Genomic DNA, 22,889 nt, shown 5'->3' on the forward strand with positions numbered 1-22,889 from the left:
GTCCACCTTTATTTCTAACGAAGTACAGTGAAGTATAGAGGCCTCATTTACAATATAGCTGAGTAAGAAATTTAAAAAACGATGTAGACACACAACTAAGAAACTTGGATAGCAATAAAATATTGAAAGGCAAAGTTACTGAAATGATGATAATTTAAAAATATCAATATGAATAATGACATAAATGATTTAGTAACAGAGGGATATACATATACCCTCCAAAAATTGGAAAATATTAAAAGCAGGATTTAACTGTTTATTACGTTTTTATATGATGAAAGTTTCACAGACTCCTGACAGCTACAGTGAAAAAGTGTAAGAAAATCCTAATATTGTGAAAATGTGCAAATGAAATCAAGCACAAAAAAATACAACATCTCAACTAAAATTAAATGATTTGTTTTTAAAGTCGTCATGTGTAATAAATACAATATTTGACTCCAGTGAGCTCAGATTTAATTGCCTCCAAAGTGTCACATTGCAGACTGTGTACTTGGAGCTTGTGCAAAGTGTTAGAGTTGATGATATGGTTCATCTTTATGTCATGTCCCAAAAGGATACTTAAGTCTTCTTGCAAACCAGCAGGTGCTCCAATCACTTCCCCCTTCTTAAGTTGGCTTCATCTGTATTGAAGAGAAAAACAGCTGGGTGCTCATATATGAACTCCATGGCAGAATGTAAATCACATACCATGTATGTAAGCCATGAGATAAACACAGGAAGACAGCCCTGCGTTGTATGAGGTAGAACAACAATATCTTACTAGCGTAGTCCTCTGGTGTCATGGGTTGAGAGATGACCTTTCTGAAGGCCTCCATCCACTCCTTCTGATCCTGCTCCTGTTCACACATGAACACGAACTGCCTGCCTGGGGTCTCAAATGTGATCCCACGGTGCCATCTTCCTCCTCTCATTCCCCGGCTGCTGCTTTCCGAAACAGAATATCCGTGATCTTCTGTGCCAATGAACACAGCGCCCAGCTCTGTTGCATCCTGAGTGCACAAACCAGCAGCAAAGAGAACTGTGACGACTGTAATTAACTGCAAACACTTTGTGTTGTTTCATATCAGACCAATATTTGCACAGTGTAATAAAATACAGAAAAATGCAGCCAAATCCTCACAGTAGTGGAAATGTTTCTCAAAAATAGGGTTATAAACTATAAATTCTGGTGCTGTTTTGGAGCCAAAAACACTGCAGGCTACTTTAAAAACTGGGTGAATTGAGCAAAACATATTCTCACAGCTGTAAACAAAGCACTGTTTAGAGTAATATCTTGATTTAGGAAGCTAAGAATATTATGGCTTACTTTACACCAATGCTCTAAGAAAGGCCATTTTTGCTGTTTTGTTGTTGTTGTTTTTTGTTTTTTTACCTTAAGTTAAACTATTTTTCCTTGGTTTCTATAGTATATTTCATAAATGAAATCCCCCGTACATTGCTACCATTAAACAGATGCATAAGCGGGTCAAAAGTGACCCAGAGTGGTTGTTTTCTTGTAGTATCTTTGTAGTATCTTTGCATTCAAAGTTTTGTCATCATTTCATTTTCCAGCTGTTCCTCAAAAACATGTTTTTGATATCATTCCATTTAAATACTTAAGTTACCTTTTGCACTTTTAAAGAAATTGTAATGTTTGTATTGCTACCCAGAGCTCTTTATCACTGATAATATCATGCAAGAGGCGATGAAGTGCACAAACTTGGAGGGAAGGAGAGTAGCAACAGCTGGACGAAAAAAGTTGAAAAATGTCAATAAGATGGATGCTAACATTCTTCTACTGCTGTTCTGTGTAATATTCTTCTTTTTCAATTATCAAAATGTTTAAAATAAGCTATATAGTGAAAAATAAACATATTTCAAACATGAAATCGTTCTTGTGTGGACCAAAATGTAACACAAACAATAATACAAATGATTTTTCTAAACTCTAACCCTAACAACACATTGATTCTTATACGGGTCATTTTTGATCCACTTATGGAAGAGTGTAGGGTCCAATCCCTCATGCATCTAAGGGAAAAATAAATTTTGTCACTCTGTAAATACTAAATGTTAAACACATTTGGTAGATCTTCTGTATCTTAAAGATTAAAAACTCAGTGTTTTCTATGTGACATATCTGTTTATACATTTTAAAAGAAGAAAAATTGCAATTTATAATCAACAACAGTTAAAGTTAATGCTGAATACAATAGCAGCACTATATAAATACAGTATTTGAAGTTACAGTATTTACCAATAGACCTCATATTCTACTGTAGAGTACTGTGATCAGGTAGAGTGTAACTGTATAAAATATGATGTTAACATTGTAAAAAAAAAATACTGTAAAATACTGGTGACCACAGCTGCCAGTATTTTACTGTATTTAACTGAATTTCTACCGTTAAAATGTCATTTGTTTGAATAAGGAATCACTGTACTTTTTATTACTGAATATTAGAGGTCTTTCTTAATATTTAAGTAAACATTTAACTGACAAAGGAATTATTTATTCATTTACACAGTTACTTTACACACACACTTTGGACAGTTTGGAATAATATCAGTTCATTACCAGTGGAGATTTAAAATACAGAAGCTTTCTGTTCATTGAGCACAGTGTGAACCATCTCTTCTTGAATGGCTCCCGTTGCTGAAAACACACACAGATACAAACCACTGCAGTTAGTTTAACAGATAAGCCAGAGGTAAGAGCATCCAGTTTATTCTTATTATTAAATTCAATTAGCTGACGGACCGTCGGGCCGGTTTTCTCCATGTACCCCTCCTTCAGGCAAAGTGTTGTTATTTGAGGTATTAACTGTACAAAGAAACACAGGAAACACTGTTAACGGAATGTAATGGCAGTTCTACACTTTCATTGTCTATAATCAAAACAGTTCAACCCCGTGGAGTTTGTATTTTTGCTTTTACAAATGCTTTTGCTTTTTGTAAATTTGTATAAATTAGGTGGTATAATTAAATTAATGACAAAGGTAAAGCAATGTTTCTGAGTAGTTATAAGTGTTTGTAACGTAGCCATGCCGTAATTATTCAGCCACTTTCTAATATCGATTCTTTAAATCAAGTAAATGCAACCAGATGTAGGTAAAATTTGGGGAACTCTATGAATTTGCTTCAGCTGCAATCCATATTTAAATTTCCACTGTGCAGGAATTCAAACCGAGTAGAAAACATTACAAATATGATATGGATCTCTCAAAAGCAAATGATTTTTTATTTTTAAAAAAAAAAAGAAGATTTTTAAGACACAGTCTGGCACAACAGCACACTGGATGTGGAAGAGGGAGCAAAGTTTTTCTAGCAGGGGTTGGATATTTGAAAAAAGAGCTGAGAAACTCCCTTGTGTTACTGGCAAAGACAGGTTGCAGGTGAATCATGTGAACAGACACCTAAAGATACAGTAAATAGGCAAGGAGCTAATTCCCACACTCCATTATTGATGAAAAATTGCTGAAATTTTAACTTGAATATGCAAGAAAAATCTGGACAGGACTGTGGGGTTCTGTGTGTCAGTTTAATTAATCAAAAACAATAAACTGGAAGGCTTTGGATGCAACAACCAGTGGTATGTCCTGCTTAAGAAGGGAAAGGCCTTGATAACAACAGTCTTGTTATTGAGGTATTTTGCTGCTGTATCTGTGTGACTGACACCATGGATTATTTGAATAATTCATAAATTAAATTCAATAAATTAATCGGAATCACTGAAACTTGCTGTGAGACATATCGAAGTCAAGAAACAGTGGCTTAGAAATCTCTTTTGGAACATTCTTGAACAGATGAAAATCCTTGGTAGGATGTAAAGGAAGCAGTATGGAAGCCCAATAATATTAGGAAGACTGAACAAAAATGGACTGGACTAAAATTTCAAAAGAGAGGCATTAGAATCACACAAGGTCATAAAGGTCAAAGGATAATATAAAGTAGTGGCTTTTGGAGTTGAATAACTTTGCTTAAGAGAAAATATTATATTTTCTTTGTTATTATTAGTCGTCTCAAATGTTCTCATAGTAATATTTGATCTCATTAAGCTTTCTGAGCTATACGTCAATGATTTTGTTGTGCTTTGTTAAAATTTTTGTTCGTCAACAAGTCATTTTGGAGGCTGAGGGAGTTGAATAATTTTGATTGCACCTCTATAAAGTTAATCTTAATGAAAATGACTCACATCGTTGTCTCGGAGAGTAGGATGTTTCTTCAGGAGGTATGCGAACCGTGTTGCCCGGATAGCATTGAAAAAAGACACAACTGTCTGTCAGGGGTTGGACATAGAACAGAATATCAGCAACACTAAAACAACAGCTGATGTAATGGAAATATAGTGTCTATCTGGATAGATTTAGACTTTTTAGGTAACTTGCACAGCATATCTGAAAAGGCCTGCTTAAATTAGATTACATATTTTTGCTCAGACCTAGTATCAAGTGTGAGATTCAGAAGTAAGAGATGTTATACATGCACTGATCAGGTTTGTATGCTACAGGTTCTGAAAGCTGCATTCGCCACAACAAGACGCCTATCTGCTGAAAGTGAAAACAGCAGCTGGCCTCACCTGCCCGTTGGTGTGGTAAACAAACAGGTTCCTCATACGTTCGTCCTCCAGGTAGGAGATCTGCAGACCATGAGCATGACCGATCTTCTCCGGCTGGAAAACTGCATTCAGATTCTTCATGCTGATGACAGCTTTGGGAACCTTGGACTTGATTTTAAAGAGAAGATTTGATGTGATTTAACTAAGTTATTTGACTGTAACTCAAGCATGCTCATAAAATATTGTGAATGAAATGATCATGCGAAAAAAGAACTGCTCACATCTTCTTTAATGAAGTATCTGAGGGTGAAGTCTTTCCTCGACAGCAGGAAGATCCTCTTTAGAAACTGCTTGTTGTCTTTGCCTTTCTTCCATAGTGTTGACTCAAACAGATCTGAGGTAGATATATCAAACAGTTGAAAGAGATGACAAGCAACTAAACTGCAGCGTATCATCTGTATAGAATACAAATGCATGACTGTCAATATTTTTAATGGGAAGATTACTATTTCATCAGTACGATGACAGAATGATCACCTGAGTTATATGCTTGCAGAAAGTAGTTGTCTTCTTCTGTGAATTCACGTCTTTCATATTTAGCACGGATCCACTGATCCCTAAGAACACTGAAAACAAGCAAAGCATCCATTAGCATTTCATTTCGGATGAAACACAAACAGAAACGTTAAAGTAAATACAAGTTTATGACCTAAAAATGAAAAATTTTTCATAACTACAGTGGCAGTGGCTACACCTTTAAATTGTTCCTCTTTCTGTATGTGCAACAAGACCTCTGACCATTTGTTGAGTCTTCATTTTTCACTTCTGCTGAGCGAATGAGGTGAAAATGCAGTGATAGTCACTCACACACAGTCTTTCTGTTGTGGCCGGTAGAAAAAGGCAGGGACGCACTTTTCAAAAATGGCTTTGGCTGCAGAGTTACCCCTCTCCTGCATGAACTGAAACCACAGGATGTGAAAATAAAGAAAGGTATAAGAAGATAATTAATATGCACTCATGTCTTTATATTTGTTGTAGTTTGCTGTCTTGCGGAATAGAACTAATTGTACAAAGTCATCTGAGACAGACTGCTTGAGATTAATAATAAAACATACCTCCACTGTGGGATCACAGAATACATTTAAATGGTTACTTATAAATCCAAATTTCACTGTAATAAACGCTAAAAAGCTCACTGTAAAAAAAGAAAGTTTTTATATAGAATTTATAAAAAGGAAGTCAGCATAAGTATGTAGTATAAACATACAGTGTTAATATTGGTCTAGAACTAAGTGGGGATCTGCAAATTAAAAAAATAAAGAGTAAACAGAAGAAATAATAAATCTGCGTATCCCTACAAGACATGAATGCAAACTGCAAACCGGTACCTCAACTAGTGAATCATCCCAATGGTCCAGCCGAATGGATTTCACTTTGCTGACAGCGGGCAAATTACGATGCATCCCTGAGCAGTTCAGACACACAAAGACGCCAAGAGTGTAGGACGCCCAGTCAGGCTCTGCGGGCAAAGATAATCATAATGTTCATTTTGTAAGAAAGAACTAAACAAAATACAACTGTTGTTGCTTGAGCTACAGAGACAGAGAATAATAAAGTCAAAGTGTAAATAAGTGTCTTGTTTCATGGCAAACACAGAATTTTTGAATTTAATAATGAAATAAACTGATATATAAAGTCTTGTTTCTCTGTTCCTTCTTTTCACTCATGCCCTCGCTGCATTAACTGTCCATGTCAGCGATGGCGACAAAGTGGTTGGAGTTTTAGGAGGAACAATGAAGTCATAGCAGATAAACAACACCAGTCTGTTCCCTTTATGAAAGTTTATTAGAAAACATGACTGGTTATAAAATAGAATTTTGGACGTTCATGTGGCTCAACAGTGAAGGCTCCTGTTTAATGCTTTTACATTTTGATAAAGAAAATATATGAAATGACAGTGAAATCAAGTATAATGGCAAAAGAGTTAAGCAAGTGTCAAATAATGCTAACTAAATACTAAATATTTTGATTATAAATTAGTTTCATTACACTCACCTGGAACCCCACAGTCAGCACACAAGTTATTTCCCGGCTGTCGCACCAAATCCAGTAGGATTTTGTTATTTCTTTCCAGATTGGCCATAGATGAAGGTAGTTTGCTTCGGTCAGACTGACAGACAAATCCCAACAAAACATCTACTAGGCATTAACTCCATAGTGATTCTACATATCGTATATTAAAGAACTATCTGGCGCTGTAGCAGGTGAAAACATCATTTCTTCTCACTGGCCGGTGGACCAGTATTTCCTCTTACCAGGGCAGCATCATGAAGTTTATTGTTCTGCATACAAACGCAGAGGTCCAGAAATAACTGAGAAAGGAAGTGAAACACACGTCACTCTGTTACTGGGTGATTGACTTACACCATCAGGCTGATAGACTTGTAGTTCCATAGAAAACAGTGATTTTGACTGTGTGGAGGAGATGTTATGTTGTTTATAGAGTTAGGGCCTATCTTAAACGAGAATATCTGGGCATCTATTTTCTATAGACCACTTGATCCACTGTAGGGTCCTGGGGAGCTGGAACCTTTCACATCTCTTTCTTGTAGGAAATCATATAGACTTTTTGTACACAGTGCAAAAAATTGGACAAGGTTTTGTTCAATTAAAAGTTAAAATACAAATACAAATGTTTCCTCTTCTTGTGCCTGTTTGTAGGACTTTTGAACACAACTTGATTTACATTTCCCTGATCTGTCTGTTAAACTTTCTTGCCTTTGTTGCTGAGCAAATTCCACTTTCACCACTTAAATAGATATATGGATCTGATTCCGAGCTTTACTCACCTACAACCTGAACAGAGGTCTTATCACCAAAACCAATGAAAGCACCTGCAAGTGTGACTAAGCAGAGTCTTTACCCAACAAAATCATGAGCACAGTTTCATCACAAGCTACAATCTTGGTAAGTTTTCTGACAAGCATGTCATATACGTCTGTGCATTTCTTATCAGTGGATTATACTGTATATTCATTAGATTTTATAATCAAACATTTAAAACCTTCTTATCTTGGCTTTGATGTAATGCAAAACTCTGAGTTGCTTCAGGGAGTCGACTGTTGGTTTGTCGCCACCACTTCCATTGTTTTCAAAGTAAAGGTCAGTGGCAACGCAAGAAGAAGGAGTTCACAAGGCTCCCTGCTGCTGCCATGAAAAAAAGACTTTTTCAGTTTAGATCCAACTGCCTGTATGAAGAGTGTACTGCAGTGTACCTGCTGCTGGATCAAGGCAGAAGGGAGCCACTGCGCTACGTTTGTGCCATTCAAAAAAAGAACACCAAAGCAGTGAGAAAGCTCAGTTAAGATAGTTTTTAAAGTTTTTAAATTTAAACTTGGATCAATAAGTTGGAAATGCAAAATAAGCTAACAGATCATACATAACAAATGTACTCTTTCACCCGTTTATTTCCACATAACTAACTAATGATGCCCAGCAAAATACCTGAACTTCATGACGATTATTCTTTCTGTCTGAGAGAGATGTTGGGTAAAATGTGGTGTAAGAAAAAGCAGTACAGTCTAAACATTCACACTGTTACAAGTGAAAGTCTTGCATTCAATACCTCATTAAAGTGCTCCAAAAGTGCTCATTAAGCTGCAGAATGGCCCCTCTCAGAGTTATTAGTGGATTATTACTGAAACATTAGCGGGAAAGAAACATTTTCATATTATCTTTGCTGCAGATGAAGAGAGTTTTTGGCTGGTTAGCTAAAAGAAGAATAAGCTGTGAAATAAATGCAGTTGACTAAAAGGTATAATACATATTTCCCTCTGAAATGCAGTAGAATAGAAGTGCAAAACTATAATGCTTATTAAAATATAAATCCAACTAACTATGGTTTTGTACTTTATTGCTAAACGTAATGCAAAATATATCACATACGTTCAGTTAACAGCTACACTTTCTTTTGTTTTTTTTTGTCTTTCAGGCTCTGGGCTGCAGTACATGTATGTGTTTTTGGTTATGATGTGGATATTGAGCTGATTCTTTTTTTCTGCACACTTTCTTCATCCTGCCACTACAAAGGTTGATTTTTGTTTCACTGGTCTATAAAACTAAAACTACTCTTTTAGGAAGGTTTTCAAACCTCAAAAACCTGGTGTTCCTGTAGTTGAGGCATCACCAGGGATTTGCATCTTGCGGTGAATCCTCTAATTCGGCCATTAAGTTCTCTCAGAGGGAAACATGCATAACTTTACATCCAGGAGAGAATTCATGACTTGCTGTGCAGTCATCAAGGGTTTTTTTCTGCACCATGCAAATTATCGTTCACTCATCAATTACACTTGTGGTCTCCCACCAACCGGATCGTTTGCCATTTTCTAGTTTTCCTTAGCCTTTTTTCAGAATGTACCCAATTGTCAGTTTTGAACCTCGGATGTGTCTCTGCTAGATTTTTTCTCTTTTAGGCGTCGTTATTTTCTATTTTACCTGCACATCCTTTTACACCATAAAAATAGGCAAAACTTCAGTATAAGCAGCAGCTCCCAATCTAACACAAAAGGTTGCCAAAGGAACACTGTACACTTTTAATCTTTGCAATATGTGTTTAAAGTGTTATATTCCAACACAGCTGAGAAGAAAAGGAGTAGATATTGTTACGATATTGTACATATGTGGAGAATACAGACAACAAAGGTGGTCTCGAGAGCATAAATATACTTCCTTTTGCTTTGGGCCTCTCACCAGCCTGTATTAAGCATGTTATAGCATCTGACTCTCTCTTCTTGTCAGCCCTTGTGTGGCTGCCTTTAAATCAACTATTTTACAATCCAATGTTTATTTAAGGCCTGTTTTTTTGTTTGCATAAAAAACTTAATAGGATTTTCAACCTTCAGATTATTAGCCATCATTATAATTAGCATACATAATTAAATATATCGACATGCATTAATTTTGTTTCTTTGCACAAAGTGCTAAAATGAGGAAATGTAGTTTAGCATCAAACCGCAAGTGCAAAAATAGCAGCAATGTGTATTATATGCAATATGGGTTTAAACAGTATGTTATATGAACAGTATACATGTAGTATGAACACACTAAAAATATAATTACAATAGCTGTAGACAAAAATATGAATACAGATAACTATAAATCTGCATGTAGTAATAAATGGCCGGAATACACAATATGAACAGGATGGACAGTGGGGACAACGTAAATAGTATGGACAGCATAAATGTAATAGACACTATGTGATACAGGCAGTCTATACTCAGGATGAACTGCATATACTGCAGTATCCCACACAGTTCTTCCCGTACTGAAGTAGGCCTGCAGAAATCATATCATTTCATCCAAGAACTCTACACACTCCCATCCACTAGGTGGCGGCAGATACTTTTAACGTCCAATAAACAAGGAAGAAGAACCACCCGGAACTAATCGCAGCGGTGTTTGTTGTGCTACACCGGTCAGTTGAATCCGTCGGACACTAAATAACCAAAGGACAAACTCACATGATGTTGTATCACAAATTGTCAAATATTTATTCTAAATAACGACGATGTGGGTCGCCAGGAGATTTCTGTCGTTGCTCGTCAAGAGAGGTAAGTAACTGTTGTGAAATCATCTGACTTATTCCCTCTATTAATTTAAATTTGAGGAGCAATGTAGCTAGCTAGTTGCATATGCAAGTGGTATTTTTTTTAACGGTTATGATAATATTTCTTATAGCTTGATGTGTTTAGTCCATTTTCCTTTAACGTACCCAGCTTTGGGGAGTTACTTTTCTGTTTAAAGTAAGTCCAAAAGTTATTTACACATAACTCGATACTCACGTGTTGTGCAGAAGCCGACATTATAAAAGTTTCAGTCCATCTGAAGACACACTGATCTCCACAGCTCAGTATGCGGGGCCGTCTGGTTTGTTCCGCGGCCCTCAGCACGGTTCCCTCCCCGAGCTGGAGCTGCGGTACCTCCAGTGCACCTGCTGCTGGAGAAGCCGGGTTCCCGTGGCGGGATTTGAGACCTTGAACGCCACACTGTCCTCCTCCTCTGATCCCTGCAAGGACGACACCGGCAGACCCCTGGACGCCTGCTACACCTCCGAGCAGCGGGACGCCATCCTCCAGCTCCTCAACACCGCCACGATGTCAGAGCTGGCCGGCGTGAAGCTGCTGAGAGGCCGCAAGTCGGTCAACATTGTGGAGTACAGGACTAAAAACGGACCCTTTAAGACGCTGGAGAGTGTGGTGAAAGTGCCGCTGCTGAAGCACAAAAGCGCTGTCATTGTCTTCAACTCCATCCTCAACCCGGTTAAGAAGGAGAGGAAAGTGAGGATACAGCTGGCCAAGTTCATCAGGCCAGAGGTGGACAAGTCCTGGCTGGAGGTGAGTTGGTTGTTAGTGGTTAAAGTGCCCACTTTTGTCATAAAATGAGAAAAAATACTATTATACAGCAGAGTTTTATTCATGTACTCTGTCTCAGTGGCTTCACTTTGTCAAAGTGTTGCATTGGTGGCTCTGAGAGGCCCGGATATGTGGTGCTGGGGTAGTTCAGACACTAATATTAGGAATAAAACATTAAAATTCTGGCTATAAATAATTATAATCATACATTGGATTAAAAGTATGAACCCCCCTTGGAAGTTTTCCTCTTTTCTTGCTTCTAAACACTGCATCACGGTCATTACATTTGGCCTTTTGGACAAGAATTTCTGAAAAAGAAACTGTGGAAACAGATTTCTACAACGTCATGTCAATTCATTAAAAATAAGCAAATGCATTAAGTGTGCGGCTGACTTTGTCTTGGGGCTTTGGTTTCATGTCTCCGTATTTGCAATGTGCACCCTGCTTGAGGATGAAAGGAACTGCCTCACCAGATTGTATACTTGTGATGCTAACAGGGCTGCTATTACACTTTATTATTGTGCTGCTATCAAACTGTAACACGTGAGATCCAGATTTTAAAAAGGTATGCAGCAGAGGCAGATGTTCCTTACCAGCAGTCTCTAACTGTGGCTAAATTTACAATAATGCTGCATCTTATGTTTCCCCACAGTGCAACTGGCTGACGTTTTTACTTACACTCTCCTACCATGTCTTTCACACTTTCTGAACACAGTTTGAAAACAGGGTTAGTGTCAAGATTAGTCACTTTAATGACAGCGCTAACCATGAACCACAGAACAAAATCACTGGGATGTTAGCAGTACTCTGAAAAGTAAAGTGACAGTCTCCTTTTGTTAATGGAGGACTCATCCTGACCTCTGAGTGTACTGTTAAAGATTGAGTGTTAATTTCATTGCCTGTCAGCTGTCAAACACAATGTTAAGGGTGAAAATAAGAAGCAGGGCAATGCATTGCAGTCACTTTTTGTGATTCTGTTTGCTCATTCAGGACGCCAGCTCCATAGTGTCGATAGTATGCGGGACAAATAAAATCGCCTGGGCGCACGTTGACCGTGGAATGACTGTGCTGGAGTGGCGACAGAAGGATTGTCACAATTTCTTGAAAGGAACATACTTGGCTTCCGCTTATTTGTATGATGTGAGTATAGTTATCAGACCATTTTAAATGAAGCATTCTTGTAGGTATATAACAGCACTTTGTGTTATAATTTTGATATATTTGGGTGGAATCTAAATTCATATCCAGCTTTCTTGAGATTTTAAATGAATCTATTCTGCCAACAGGTCTCTTCAGTTGTGGCACTTCTCCCATCGGCGGACTTCTACATAATAGAGAAGTCCTCCATCTCAGTCCAGAATACAACTCTGTTCCCTGTTATGGCTCATATGAGGACGGTGGAGGCCATGCTGTTCGCTCTGCTGGAGCCCAAAATCTCCCCAGAAGATTCTAACATACCTCCCAGGTAGGAAAATGGATTTCATATCAATAAAGACTGTTATCAACTTCATAATGCCCTAAAACAACCCACAAAAGCATATACATTGTAACAATTCTGTTTATTTTAAGCCTGTATTTTGAGTTGACCTTTGACTGCCTCTTTTTTGTAGCATATCCAGCAGCTCTAAGTTGTTGGACAGTCTTTTTTTTTTGCCTAAAACCCAAATGTGCCTCCAGCTTTGCAACTACATCTATAACGTCAATAGATGCTCAGACAATGGAATATTAGAATTTGAGATAAGCAGCTTGTGCCATAGAGTGCCAGTAGAAGAAGCGGGTGCAAACTGGAATATGACGTGGAAATAATAACTGAAACATAGCATGTGTTTGTCTTACCCAGCTGTTTTGTTTTCACACCGACAAGTAGAAGGAATTCCAACAAGTCTGTGAAATACCTGTACTCCGCTAAAATAACTGCAAGCAGGAGACTGTGTAAAAATAGTGACGTGTGTCCAAATGTGCTTGATTTGAGCTGTACATTTTCTGAACACTCAGGAAATATGCACGAAATTACCAGAAATTTCCTCCTTGACTGCGTCCTTCCTCTGCAGGGTGCTCAACATGATGAGGACTGCTGTCGGACGTCACTTTGGACTGATGGTGGGCGAGTCTCGGACCAGCGGGGCGCAGACAGTGCGACAGCTGATGACTGAATCTGTGACACAGAAGCTTCCCAGGATAAACTTTCCCCAGGATTTGCTGGTTAAGCATAGAAATTCCTTCCAGATGGGAAGCAGAAGAGGAGGAGAGGAGCTCTGCGACGCCCTGCTTCAGGCTGTAGCTTTTTATGAGCTGCTCAGTGAATCTTCTTCGCCGCCAGTGGCGTGCTAAGCCCTGATGAACTTTCCTGAACAGATGTGACAGGGATTAATGATACGTTTAAAGAACTGAATATTCTTACTGTTACTTAAAACACTCAAATGCTGTTTTTCGGGATACTGAGAATACGGGCTGCTTCTGTGTTTTGGTATTTTTGTAGTTGACCTTGACAGTTATCTCCCATTTTCCAGCTGCCTGAGAATTTTCACTCCTGTTGGTTTGTGTCAAATAAGTTTTCTGGATTACATTAAAAGAATGAAAAGTTTTACTCAGATCTCAACAGCAAACCATGTCAGCACTTAAAAGTATTATACATTGTTCAAAACTGCTCGACACAGTTTACAAAAATAGATTTTTATTTATACTATATGGTTGCATTTACATATAAATTAAACATGATTTCTCATCTCAACTGCAATAAATTCACTTGACAGTAGTCAATTTAAATAAATACTGGTGGGAGTAAAGTGAGTCAGAGAAGTGAAATCTTCTGCCAGGAGTTGCATAGCAGAGTTGGAGAGGCCCAGGTGTGTGCTGCTGAGGTAGTTCAGACACCTAATGTGGGAGATAAATCAGTTCAAATTATGGCTACAAGTAATGACTATGATATTAATATATAGAGTTACTTTAAGTAATCAAACTGGAACTAATCATTTAACCCAGCAATGATTCAAGTGAGAGACGGCAGATGACACTAGCCAGCTTGGATGTGAGAAAAAAATTCTAACTATTATCATTGTCCTGTCACTCTCACTGATCACGCTGATGATCCATTATTATGTAAAATCAAACCTGATTTATGTCATTTACAAAACACTGTCAGTTCTGAGTGTAAACCTGCATTGTGTCTGGCTCACCTTACTGTCTCCCCTTGTTGTTGCCTTGTTCTGTGAGAGCGACAGATGGATCGAAGCGCCGGCATGTAGTCGACGCTGACAGCCTGTCTGTTCCCCAGCAGGCTGAAGGATTTAGAGCTGAGCACCATCCTGCTCAGTCTGTATCTCCTCTGGGACACGCTGGAGGGACAGGCACAAGTATAACACAACGACAAACAGACATTTTTGTGCTCTGCTCTACAGTCGTGTAAAATTTCTCAGGAATTGAGTGCTCCTAAGAAAGTGTTGAGATTTTTTGTGCAGATGTAAAATACTTGCTCGTATTTTATTTAAACACAGCACCCATGTGTATTCATATCCTAACTCCCCTTGGAAATCTTTAACAGGCAGAATGGAGTTTGGAAATTATGTCTCATTTCTTAAGCATGTCTCAGTGTTGTTTTACCGAATGTGCTTTTTGTTTGAATTCGATAAACTTATGAAGTGAATGTAATGGAACGGTGCTTTCACTGGAACTCGGTAATAAATTGTTCAAAATGAAACGGTAAAGAAAGCCTTTGGGTGCGCAACTGCAATGTAAACCTATCAACCATTTAACAGACCCATTTTCAATACAGCCCACAATTTGAATCTATTCAGAAGCTCAGATGGAGATTAGACTTACCTTGATGCACACAGAGATGGAAAACTAAAACTGAAACTCCGTCTTTGAGATGAGGAAGTGAAAGCGAGACTCTCCACCAGCCTTCCCCACTTTTTGTCCTCCAGTTTCTGTCTGTCTTTTTGAGCTCCTGTCCACACCTCAGACATTCTCCACCAATACCTGCGACACCCCAAACCTTCAACAGCTGCCTGAATGTCCAACAACCTCTCCTGACTCCAACTCCAGCCCTCCTCCTCGCTCATCTCATCCAACAAACCGTCCTTCAACTCCGCTCCTGTCCAGATAAACGCTTCAGGTGTGCAGGAGCCTGAAACAAGCATCTCTGCAGCCGGCAGTGTGGCATCAAGGTACGACATGAGGTCAAAGAAGTCGGTCAGCGCTTCTAAACAGCCACTTGTCACTTTTTGTTCAGTTTTGTCACTTGAACTTGGCGAGCTTGGAGGGGTTTCATTTAATGATGATGTTATCTGAGGTTTGTGGGACGACGGATCGGAAGATGATGAGATGCATTTCCTTCTGCTCAGCCTGGAGATATTCCTGACAGGTTTGCTGCTGGTCACTGACACGTTTGGGCTGACATTCTGATTCTGTTTCTGGAAGCAAACATTGCTGTTAGAGGGTGCCGGCTCACTCTGCAGCCCAGAAAGAATCACCTCGTCCATGTTGTGGACTAAAGTTCCCTTTCCTCCTATGGACAGAAGAAGCTCCAGGTTGGAATACAGGAGAGGCACAGCTCTTCTCCAGCTCTCAGCGAGGACATTCAGGAGCTTGTTCATGGCCGCTTTAGACCAGGATGGACCCTGGAGTATCAAAAACAGAAAGCACTGACTGTAACTATAATAATAGTTTTATTTGTATATCACCTTTCAAAATGCACAGCTAAGTCATTTACAGTCAAAAGAAATAGGATAAAACAACAAAACTCCAAGAAAAAACTGTAAGATCCCATTAAAAACACAGTGAAATCGTAAAAATAAAAGCAGCAGTTTAAGAAAAGTCCATAAAGTAAAGCTGAGTTTTAAGGAGAGATTTAAAAAAGGACACTGAGTTTGTCGGCCTCAGATCCTCAGACAGAGCGTTAAAGAGCTTGGGGGCTCGACCTGTGAAGATTCAGTCACCTTTAGTGACCAAATGGAGCTTAGGAACCATCAGAGAGGCCTTACCAGAGGATCTGGCTTATGAGTTAGTCGTTCCTGGATTTCGGCAGGAGCCCAGCCAATAAAGGCTTTAAAAAAACCCCAGTAAAATCTTAAAATCAGTTCTAAAACTCACAGGTAACCAGTGAAGGGCAGCAAGGACTGGTGTAATGTGGTCATTTATCTTGGTACGTGTTAAAAGCCTGGTGGCAGCATTTTGAATGTCTCGCTTACTGATACCGGAGTAAAGTACATTGCAATAGTCGAGTCTGGAGGAAATAAAAGCATGAATGACTGGTGGAGTGCATTTGTCTCTTTAGAATGGTACAAAGATATGAATACTTGCCTTTAGGAGGTTCAGCAGATAGTTTGGGGTTGCGGGATACAGACCCAGCATGTTGGCAGAGCAGCCTGTTTTGCATGGAGGAAGTTGGGAGTCTAAACGGTTTCCTTCTTCAGTAGCATTTGAGTCTAGCGTTTTAAAAATAAAAAAAAAAAAAATTTCAAAGCTGTACTGTAAAAAAATAATTAGTAATCATGGCTTATTGAGAGAAACTCACACTGTATACAGAGAGGTTCTTTGGGGAAGCTTCCACTCCGAGATGTCCGTCTTCCACCACTGTACACCCAGAACTGCAGCTGCAACAGGCAGCGTCTGACGTCACCACAGCTGAGTCTTAGGAGGCTGCTAACGTCATCCAAATCCAGTCGCACTTTCTCAACCAAACACACCAGCTGCAGGTAAGTGCAAACGTTCACCTTCGAATAGATGGAGTAAGTTTATAACACACTGAGTCTATTTTGTTCATATTTGATCTGCATGTGTGAGGAGTTGTAAGAGCAGTTTTTGGGCACAAACATTCAAGAAAAGTGTGGAGTGACTTCCACACATACATGCAGTTTCTTATGAAGCTGTACAAGGATGGCGAGGTAACTTTGACTTACTGCCGATGGGGGTTTGAAAATGATTTCCTCCAAGCTGCAGTCAAATCTCTCTTTAAATGTGGGATCTAAGAAAGACATTTGTTTTGCATCAAAGCTCATCTTGAAATTTATTTCATTCAAAATTACACCGTGTGCATTTACCATTGGTGGTCAGAATGACTGGTCTTTTAGTGGTCGTCATGAAAGCTTTAATGGCTGCAAGGAAACCAACATCATCGTCAAATATGACATCAACCTGTGGAAGCAGACAGCAAAAGGATCAACCCAGATCAAACATGGTTGATGTGTGGCTTCCTATCCAGTAATTTATTTTTCTCATATTGTGGTGTCGCCACATGCTTTACCTCTTCAAACAGAATGAGCGATGTTGCTGTCTTTTTGTTCTGCGGCGCTGTTTGATCACAGCCAGATGATGAGTCGCCCACTTTCTTGCTGTCTGGTTTTTCAGATGGCGACAGGCCACCCAAGTGTAAGCGATTTGCTTTGGTTTTCATCTTAAAGTAGTGCACCAAAGTCACTGTGGCTGGTTTGGCTTTTACTTTGCATCTATAAGAGGCCAGATTTTGTGCTGCCTTCTTTTTTCGAGTCGAGGTGAGATTTTTATGAAGAGCTGGTTTTCCTGTTCAAAGACAAGAATACAGATGCCTGTAAATTATGTTAAAATGACACTTAAGTCACAGTTACTTGCTACAGATATAAATCTAAACACTACATAAACCTGACACCTCCACTTTTCTACACAACACTAAGTGGTAAATAAGTAATCATGCTGTATATGATTTCTCCGATTACAGCGATCATCATCTATGTCCTACCTGGTAAAGTCTCCGGTTTATTAGTGGAGCTGCTGGTGCTGTAGTTGTTGAAGTAAGCTGGTTTCAGTGGGTCTGTCCCTGACATCTCCACTAGGTGGGACTGGGTAGCTTCCTGCAGCTGGGACAGGACATGGCGGCCGCTGCGCTGTGACGAGCAGTTCACCTCGAATACCTTTATTGGAAAGGAAAACAAAAATGCCTCTTTTTATTTAAGCGCAATGCCCAGATCAAGGTCAAAGTCAAGATTCACTTTATTGTCTCCCGTGGGAGAAACTTGTCTTAGACAAAGGCAAAAGCAACCTGCACTGCAACCCAGGAAACAGAACACAAGCTACTAAAAACACATAAAATATGTGACATATAATAAGTTAAAATAAGGTAAAGAACAAAAAACTAAAATACACACATACCCCCATACATACACACATACATCCCTATGTACATAACATTTGGCTACCTCCGTTTGGTAGCTGCACCTAACTGCTCATTAATGAGATGATTGAGCGAGGGATAAAAGAATGTTTAAAACAGTTGAGTCAACAGAACATACTCTGGAAACAGGGCATGTGATGAGTCCAGAAGAATATTGTTTGCCTGCCTGATGGTGGCCTGCAAAAACAAGTCCTGCAGCATGACTGAAACAGGGGTACCCATGATCTTACGTGCCATCTTCACCAGGTTATGAATGAGGATGAGATGATGAGACTTGATGTGAAAACAGTCCAGAACCTGCTCACTTGTGGTAAGAGCCACGATATATCAAAACCTGACTTGTAATCTATTTAGATAGCAAGATTATTTTAAATTTGCTTTCTTTTGTGACTCCTGTTAGGGATAAACAATTAATCCATTTCAAATCAAAGATTTGAAACCCTGCAATTTGTAATTCACAAAGTCTACAATTTGGTCAGTGCTTTTATAAATTCACGTTGTCCTCCTTGTATGACAATCATGCTACTGATGCTTTCTCATGTGGTTTTCCTCTATCACGTTTTATATCAATTAGACAGTGAAGGCTGAACTGCAATTCGATCTTTTCCTAAGATCATCGAGTCTTATGACAGCCAGCAGCTACACGATGCATTTCAAATTCACAACCTACTTTCAAGCCAAAGATCAAATGCAAGAGACAGGGTCAAATAAGAGAATTTATGCAGTATACACTATTTTATACGACAACTTGTGCAAGCACAAGCAGACTGAGTACCTAAACATTCAAATGTCCAACTATAAGACTTACATACTGAACAAATCTACAGCTAAAACCATACAACTGATATGCTGTGTCATATCTGAAACATTAAACAAAGGTGGTGGTGTATTGATTTAAAAGTGTCCCTAACATTTTCACCCTACTCGCATTTATGAAGGTGGCAAAATATTAGAAACATTTTTAAATGTTATGCAGTCAAGTACAACCCCACCAGTCAATATGAAGTCAACAGTGAACATGAAGTAGAATCATCACTTTTTTGGCAATGTCAACAAAAAGTGAAACTGTGGAAGCACCTTAGAAGTAGAATTTATGGCAGAGCTGCTGTATGGGCTTGCATTAGATTTCACAGGCGTGTCTAATGAAGTGGCCGGTAAGTGTATGTTGTCATGATATTGCACAGTTTTCATTGGTAAACTCATTTACAAGAACAAGAACCAGTGTTTGGTGGAATTGATGAATGTATCACATTTCTGACACCGTAACATTGATGAAAACTATCAGACTCTGCCAGCCTGGATTCAAAGATGCTAAAATTATTTACGAGTTCCCACCTTGAAGCCGAGCTCCTGAGCGCAGGCGTACACCGAGGCAGTCTTTCCCACACCTGAGGGTCCTGTGATCAGCATTGTGTTACACAGTGGCTCCTCTGACCCGGCCTCACCCTGGAAGTCTCCACAATCCCACGAGTCTGAACAGGAGGACTGTCATTACTGTTACAACCAAAAATCCCACCACAAATTCAGCGTAATCCCAAGTCACAAAAATAAAACTCATGTCATGTGGATGTCTCAAAATTAGTAGGTCTGTGACAGTTTGTTAGCCAAGTCTTATTAAAAAAACATTAAAAGTTTGACTTTGAGCGAACAGAAAAGAGTGAAATTATGGTTTATACCATTACTGTTTTCTTCTCGCCTCCTTTCCTCCACTTTTCTCCTCTCATCACGGTCTGCTCTTAGTTTCCATTTCTTCAACCAGCTGAACTCCAGAGGAAAAAGCAAGAAGAAAAAGTTCTGTTGCTCACACAGATTTTAACATGATGTAGTGGTATATCGCAGCGACATATATAACTCACCTGTGTAGTCTCTTCACTGAGGCAGAATTACCAATAACTTCACTTGAATCCTGAGGACTGTACTTATCTGTCCAGAGCACATCCTCAAAGCAGGAATCTGGACAAAACAAAGTAGAAAAAGTTTTTTTCCTAAAACTTAAAAGCTGTAAATGCTGTGACAAGTAGAAAAAAAAAAAAAAAAAGCATGTGACAAACTCTACCTCCCTGGAGCATTTCATAGCTTTTGAGAGACTGGGTGTCTGATCCTGTGTGATTTGTCCATCCAGAGTTCGGCTCACAGTTGGTCACCAGGTTTGCTTCAGTTCTCCCAGTTTGCTGCTTCAGTTTGTGAGTGCGACTCAGTCTGCTGCTCCTGGGCTGCTTCTGTACAGCAGGGACTTTATTTTCCTGGACTTCCTGCGCTGACAGACGGCAGCGACTGATACCAGCAGCATCCTCTGCAGCGAAATTAGACCTCAGACGTTTGGGCGTCCTCTCAGAGGTTTCAGTTTCCCGTCTCCTCTTCTCTTTCAGACAGCTCTGTGCGGAGCTTGGACATGAGGAGCACCCTGATTAGAAAAGGAGAAAAATAAACTCTTGATTCTACTTTAAATGAAACTAATGTACAGCCAGACTGGTAACAAACTGTGGCTCAGTCCCACCTGTGGATCCACACTCCTGCAGTCCCTCGCTTGCTTTCTTCTGCAGAGTCCTGAACACTGCCTTGACTGGAAATGCTGGATTAGACGTTTGGATTTCTTCCAGACAGCTGTGCAGAGCTGAAGGTAACAGCTGTCCTCTCCAGCTGGACAGAACAGAGTCGTCTCTACCTGTCAGATGAGAGACTTGCAGATCATCACTCTGAGGAGGCAGCACTGATTTCTGCGTCTTCTCTCCATCGCTGCTCCGTTTGCTCTTGGTCTGCTGTCTTTTGCGTAAGAAAATTGGTGCAATTTTAGCGCCTTTTGCGGATAATGCTTCCCTCTCCTCCTGTAGTGGTTTAAACTGTCGCTCAGAAAAGCCTGCAGCAGCATTTGAGACACGTTTGTCTTCTGCATTTGGTGATGTTTCACCATCAGAGCAGGTGGACTCGGATAAAACTATCACCTCGCTGGTTTGCGCTTTGCTTTGGTTCCCTGTGTCCTTTACGTTTTTGCTTCGTTTGAGTTTGTTTCGCATTGTTAGAGTGTGTAAACTCAAAGACCGTTTAGTGTCATTTTAGATTTGGCGCTTGGTTAACACGTCAAATTGTGCGACGCTAATTTGCTTTCGGCCAAAAATGTTAATTTCCTTTAACGCTGAAATATTTCATCGTGTTTATTGGTAAGTAAATACATTTTAAAACAAACGCCACAAAAAATACACTACAGTCACAAATACTTACATGTTACATTATGTACGTTATTAGCTGATCTGGAGTGACGTTTTAAACGTGCGACAAGTTTTGTCGCAGCCAAAGATCGTCTATATTGACACAGACCCATAGACTGTATAGACAGAGTCGATGCACCTAAGACAGGATCCACCGTAAAACAGGTTAGAAAGTGAGCCGATATACTGAGCCACCTTTTTCTAAATATTATCGGTGTAAATTAAAGGTAGCAGAAAACGAATTTTCTCTAAAAGCAGTTCCTCCAACTTCTCTCAACATTTGTCTTCACCCAAAATAAAGTGAGGAGTGATAGATCTTACTCTGTAACCTTCTCTTGTGGATCTTTCTTGGCCATGTGTTAGCGGAGACCAGAGATCTGGACCTATTCTCAGTTTTTTCCACATTTTAATGATGCAAAGCTGTGTTAGACATTTGTTACTGTCATTTTCAGATTTTACTGCCCAGTGAAATTTTTTTTTAAATGAAAAAATAATAATTTTCTGAAATAGAGCAAAGATTTCACACATTTGAAAGCAAGTACCAGACAAAATGTTTTACCTAAAATTTCTAACATGGTTTTACATCATTAAAATGCTGAAACACCAGAGAATTAGCGACTGTGAGTTGAGTTTAGTTTCCCTTAGCTTTTGTTATGAAGGTACAAATCAGAGGTTAACTTCTTACTGCCCCAACCAGCACTTAGTTAGGACAATAGTAATATATATAAACATATACACACATAACTATAAAGGTTCACTGGTTGTGCTGTACGTTGTGAGGTTGTAAGTGAAGGGACGTCCCACATCAGCTGCAAAACAAAGTATAAACTAGCCTAGTATTGATCCTGATCTTTAATGTTTGAGAATAATCTGAACTCTGACAGATCAGTTTTACCTGTGCAAGTGATGCACCTCGGTTTGTTCATAATAGCCAAATTGTGGAAGATGGACCATTGTCCTGAGACAGAAATCGCTTCAGGGACAGAGCCAACAAGTGACCACCAGGTCTCTCTACTTACTTATGCCAGGTTGAAATACTCTCCACAAATAACTTAAAGTCTAGGGCATTTCGGTCAGAGTTATATCAACCTTAAAAATGTTTTCATACCGGGAGTAAAACTGATGGAGAAAAACAGTCTGGAGATCATTTCCAAACATTTTACAGCAATGAGACTAAGTAGCAAAGCGATATCATTAGCCTGTTTTTTGAAATAAATGAGACTCATAAATACTTGAAGGGGCAGAATGGTGAAAAGTATTTCTCTGTCTGCAAAGTCTTCTCTCTGGAGACACTGGATGTTTGCAAGCTCTGCACATTGCATGTGAATTCCAACCTAGCACAGGCAGATAAATCGAAAAATCTGGTTAGAAACTAATTTACATTCTCTAATACCTAATGCAGACATTCATTTTAAACACACACAGATCTGACCTTCAGTACAGAAACCTTCTTCTGATTATGAGCCAGTGGGATGATGCACCTTCACATCCTCAGCAGGGATATTTTTTTCTATCAAATACACTTTGTGCTAATGCAATTTGAACTTGACAGTCCATATGTTACGTTGCAGTTAGCACATACA

The 22,889-nt window shown here is 39.2% G+C and overlaps 2 protein-coding genes across 4 annotated transcripts; both read right to left on the bottom strand.

Annotated features, from left to right (window-relative positions):
- Positions 1-235: 235 nt before the first annotated feature.
- On the bottom strand, positions 236-10,645 carry LOC111574083 (arf-GAP with dual PH domain-containing protein 2-like). 2 transcript variants are annotated; one of them, XM_035952026.2, is made up of 11 exons: positions 10,384-10,645; positions 5,929-6,059; positions 5,408-5,499; positions 5,078-5,166; positions 4,822-4,934; positions 4,562-4,708; positions 4,178-4,261; positions 2,744-2,806; positions 2,561-2,638; positions 764-992; positions 236-623 (listed from the first exon to the last, which is right to left on the bottom strand). In XM_035952026.2, the coding sequence occupies exons 2-11, from the start codon at positions 6,001-6,003 to the stop codon at positions 595-597; spliced, it is 999 nt and encodes a 332-aa protein (XP_035807919.1). In that variant the 5' UTR covers positions 6,004-6,059; positions 10,384-10,645; the 3' UTR covers positions 236-594. The 2 variants fall into 2 exon arrangements, with proteins under 2 accessions (XP_035807919.1, XP_023134264.1); XM_023278496.3 differs by having other exon boundaries at positions 6,596-10,644.
- A 431-nt stretch (positions 10,646-11,076) lies between these two features.
- atad5b (ATPase family AAA domain containing 5b) lies at positions 11,077-22,837 on the bottom strand. 2 transcript variants are annotated; one of them, XM_055009802.1, is made up of 14 exons: positions 20,598-22,837; positions 20,157-20,504; positions 19,957-20,053; positions 19,777-19,859; positions 19,436-19,572; positions 17,669-17,840; positions 17,198-17,472; positions 16,995-17,088; positions 16,854-16,918; positions 16,469-16,667; positions 16,255-16,379; positions 14,773-15,572; positions 14,130-14,288; positions 11,077-13,300 (listed from the first exon to the last, which is right to left on the bottom strand). In XM_055009802.1, exons 1-14 carry the CDS (start codon positions 21,112-21,114, stop codon positions 12,964-12,966), a joined length of 3,408 nt encoding a protein of 1,135 aa, XP_054865777.1. In that variant the 5' UTR covers positions 21,115-22,837; the 3' UTR covers positions 11,077-12,963. The 2 variants fall into 2 exon arrangements, with proteins under 2 accessions (XP_054865777.1, XP_054865778.1); XM_055009803.1 differs by having other exon boundaries at positions 13,268-13,827.
- Between the last annotated feature and the right edge of the window lie 52 nt (positions 22,838-22,889).

The sequence above is a fragment of the Amphiprion ocellaris genome, chromosome 4 (genome assembly GCF_022539595.1).
Source record: "Amphiprion ocellaris isolate individual 3 ecotype Okinawa chromosome 4, ASM2253959v1, whole genome shotgun sequence".
In the NCBI taxonomy this organism is placed as follows: domain Eukaryota; kingdom Metazoa; phylum Chordata; class Actinopteri; family Pomacentridae; genus Amphiprion; species Amphiprion ocellaris.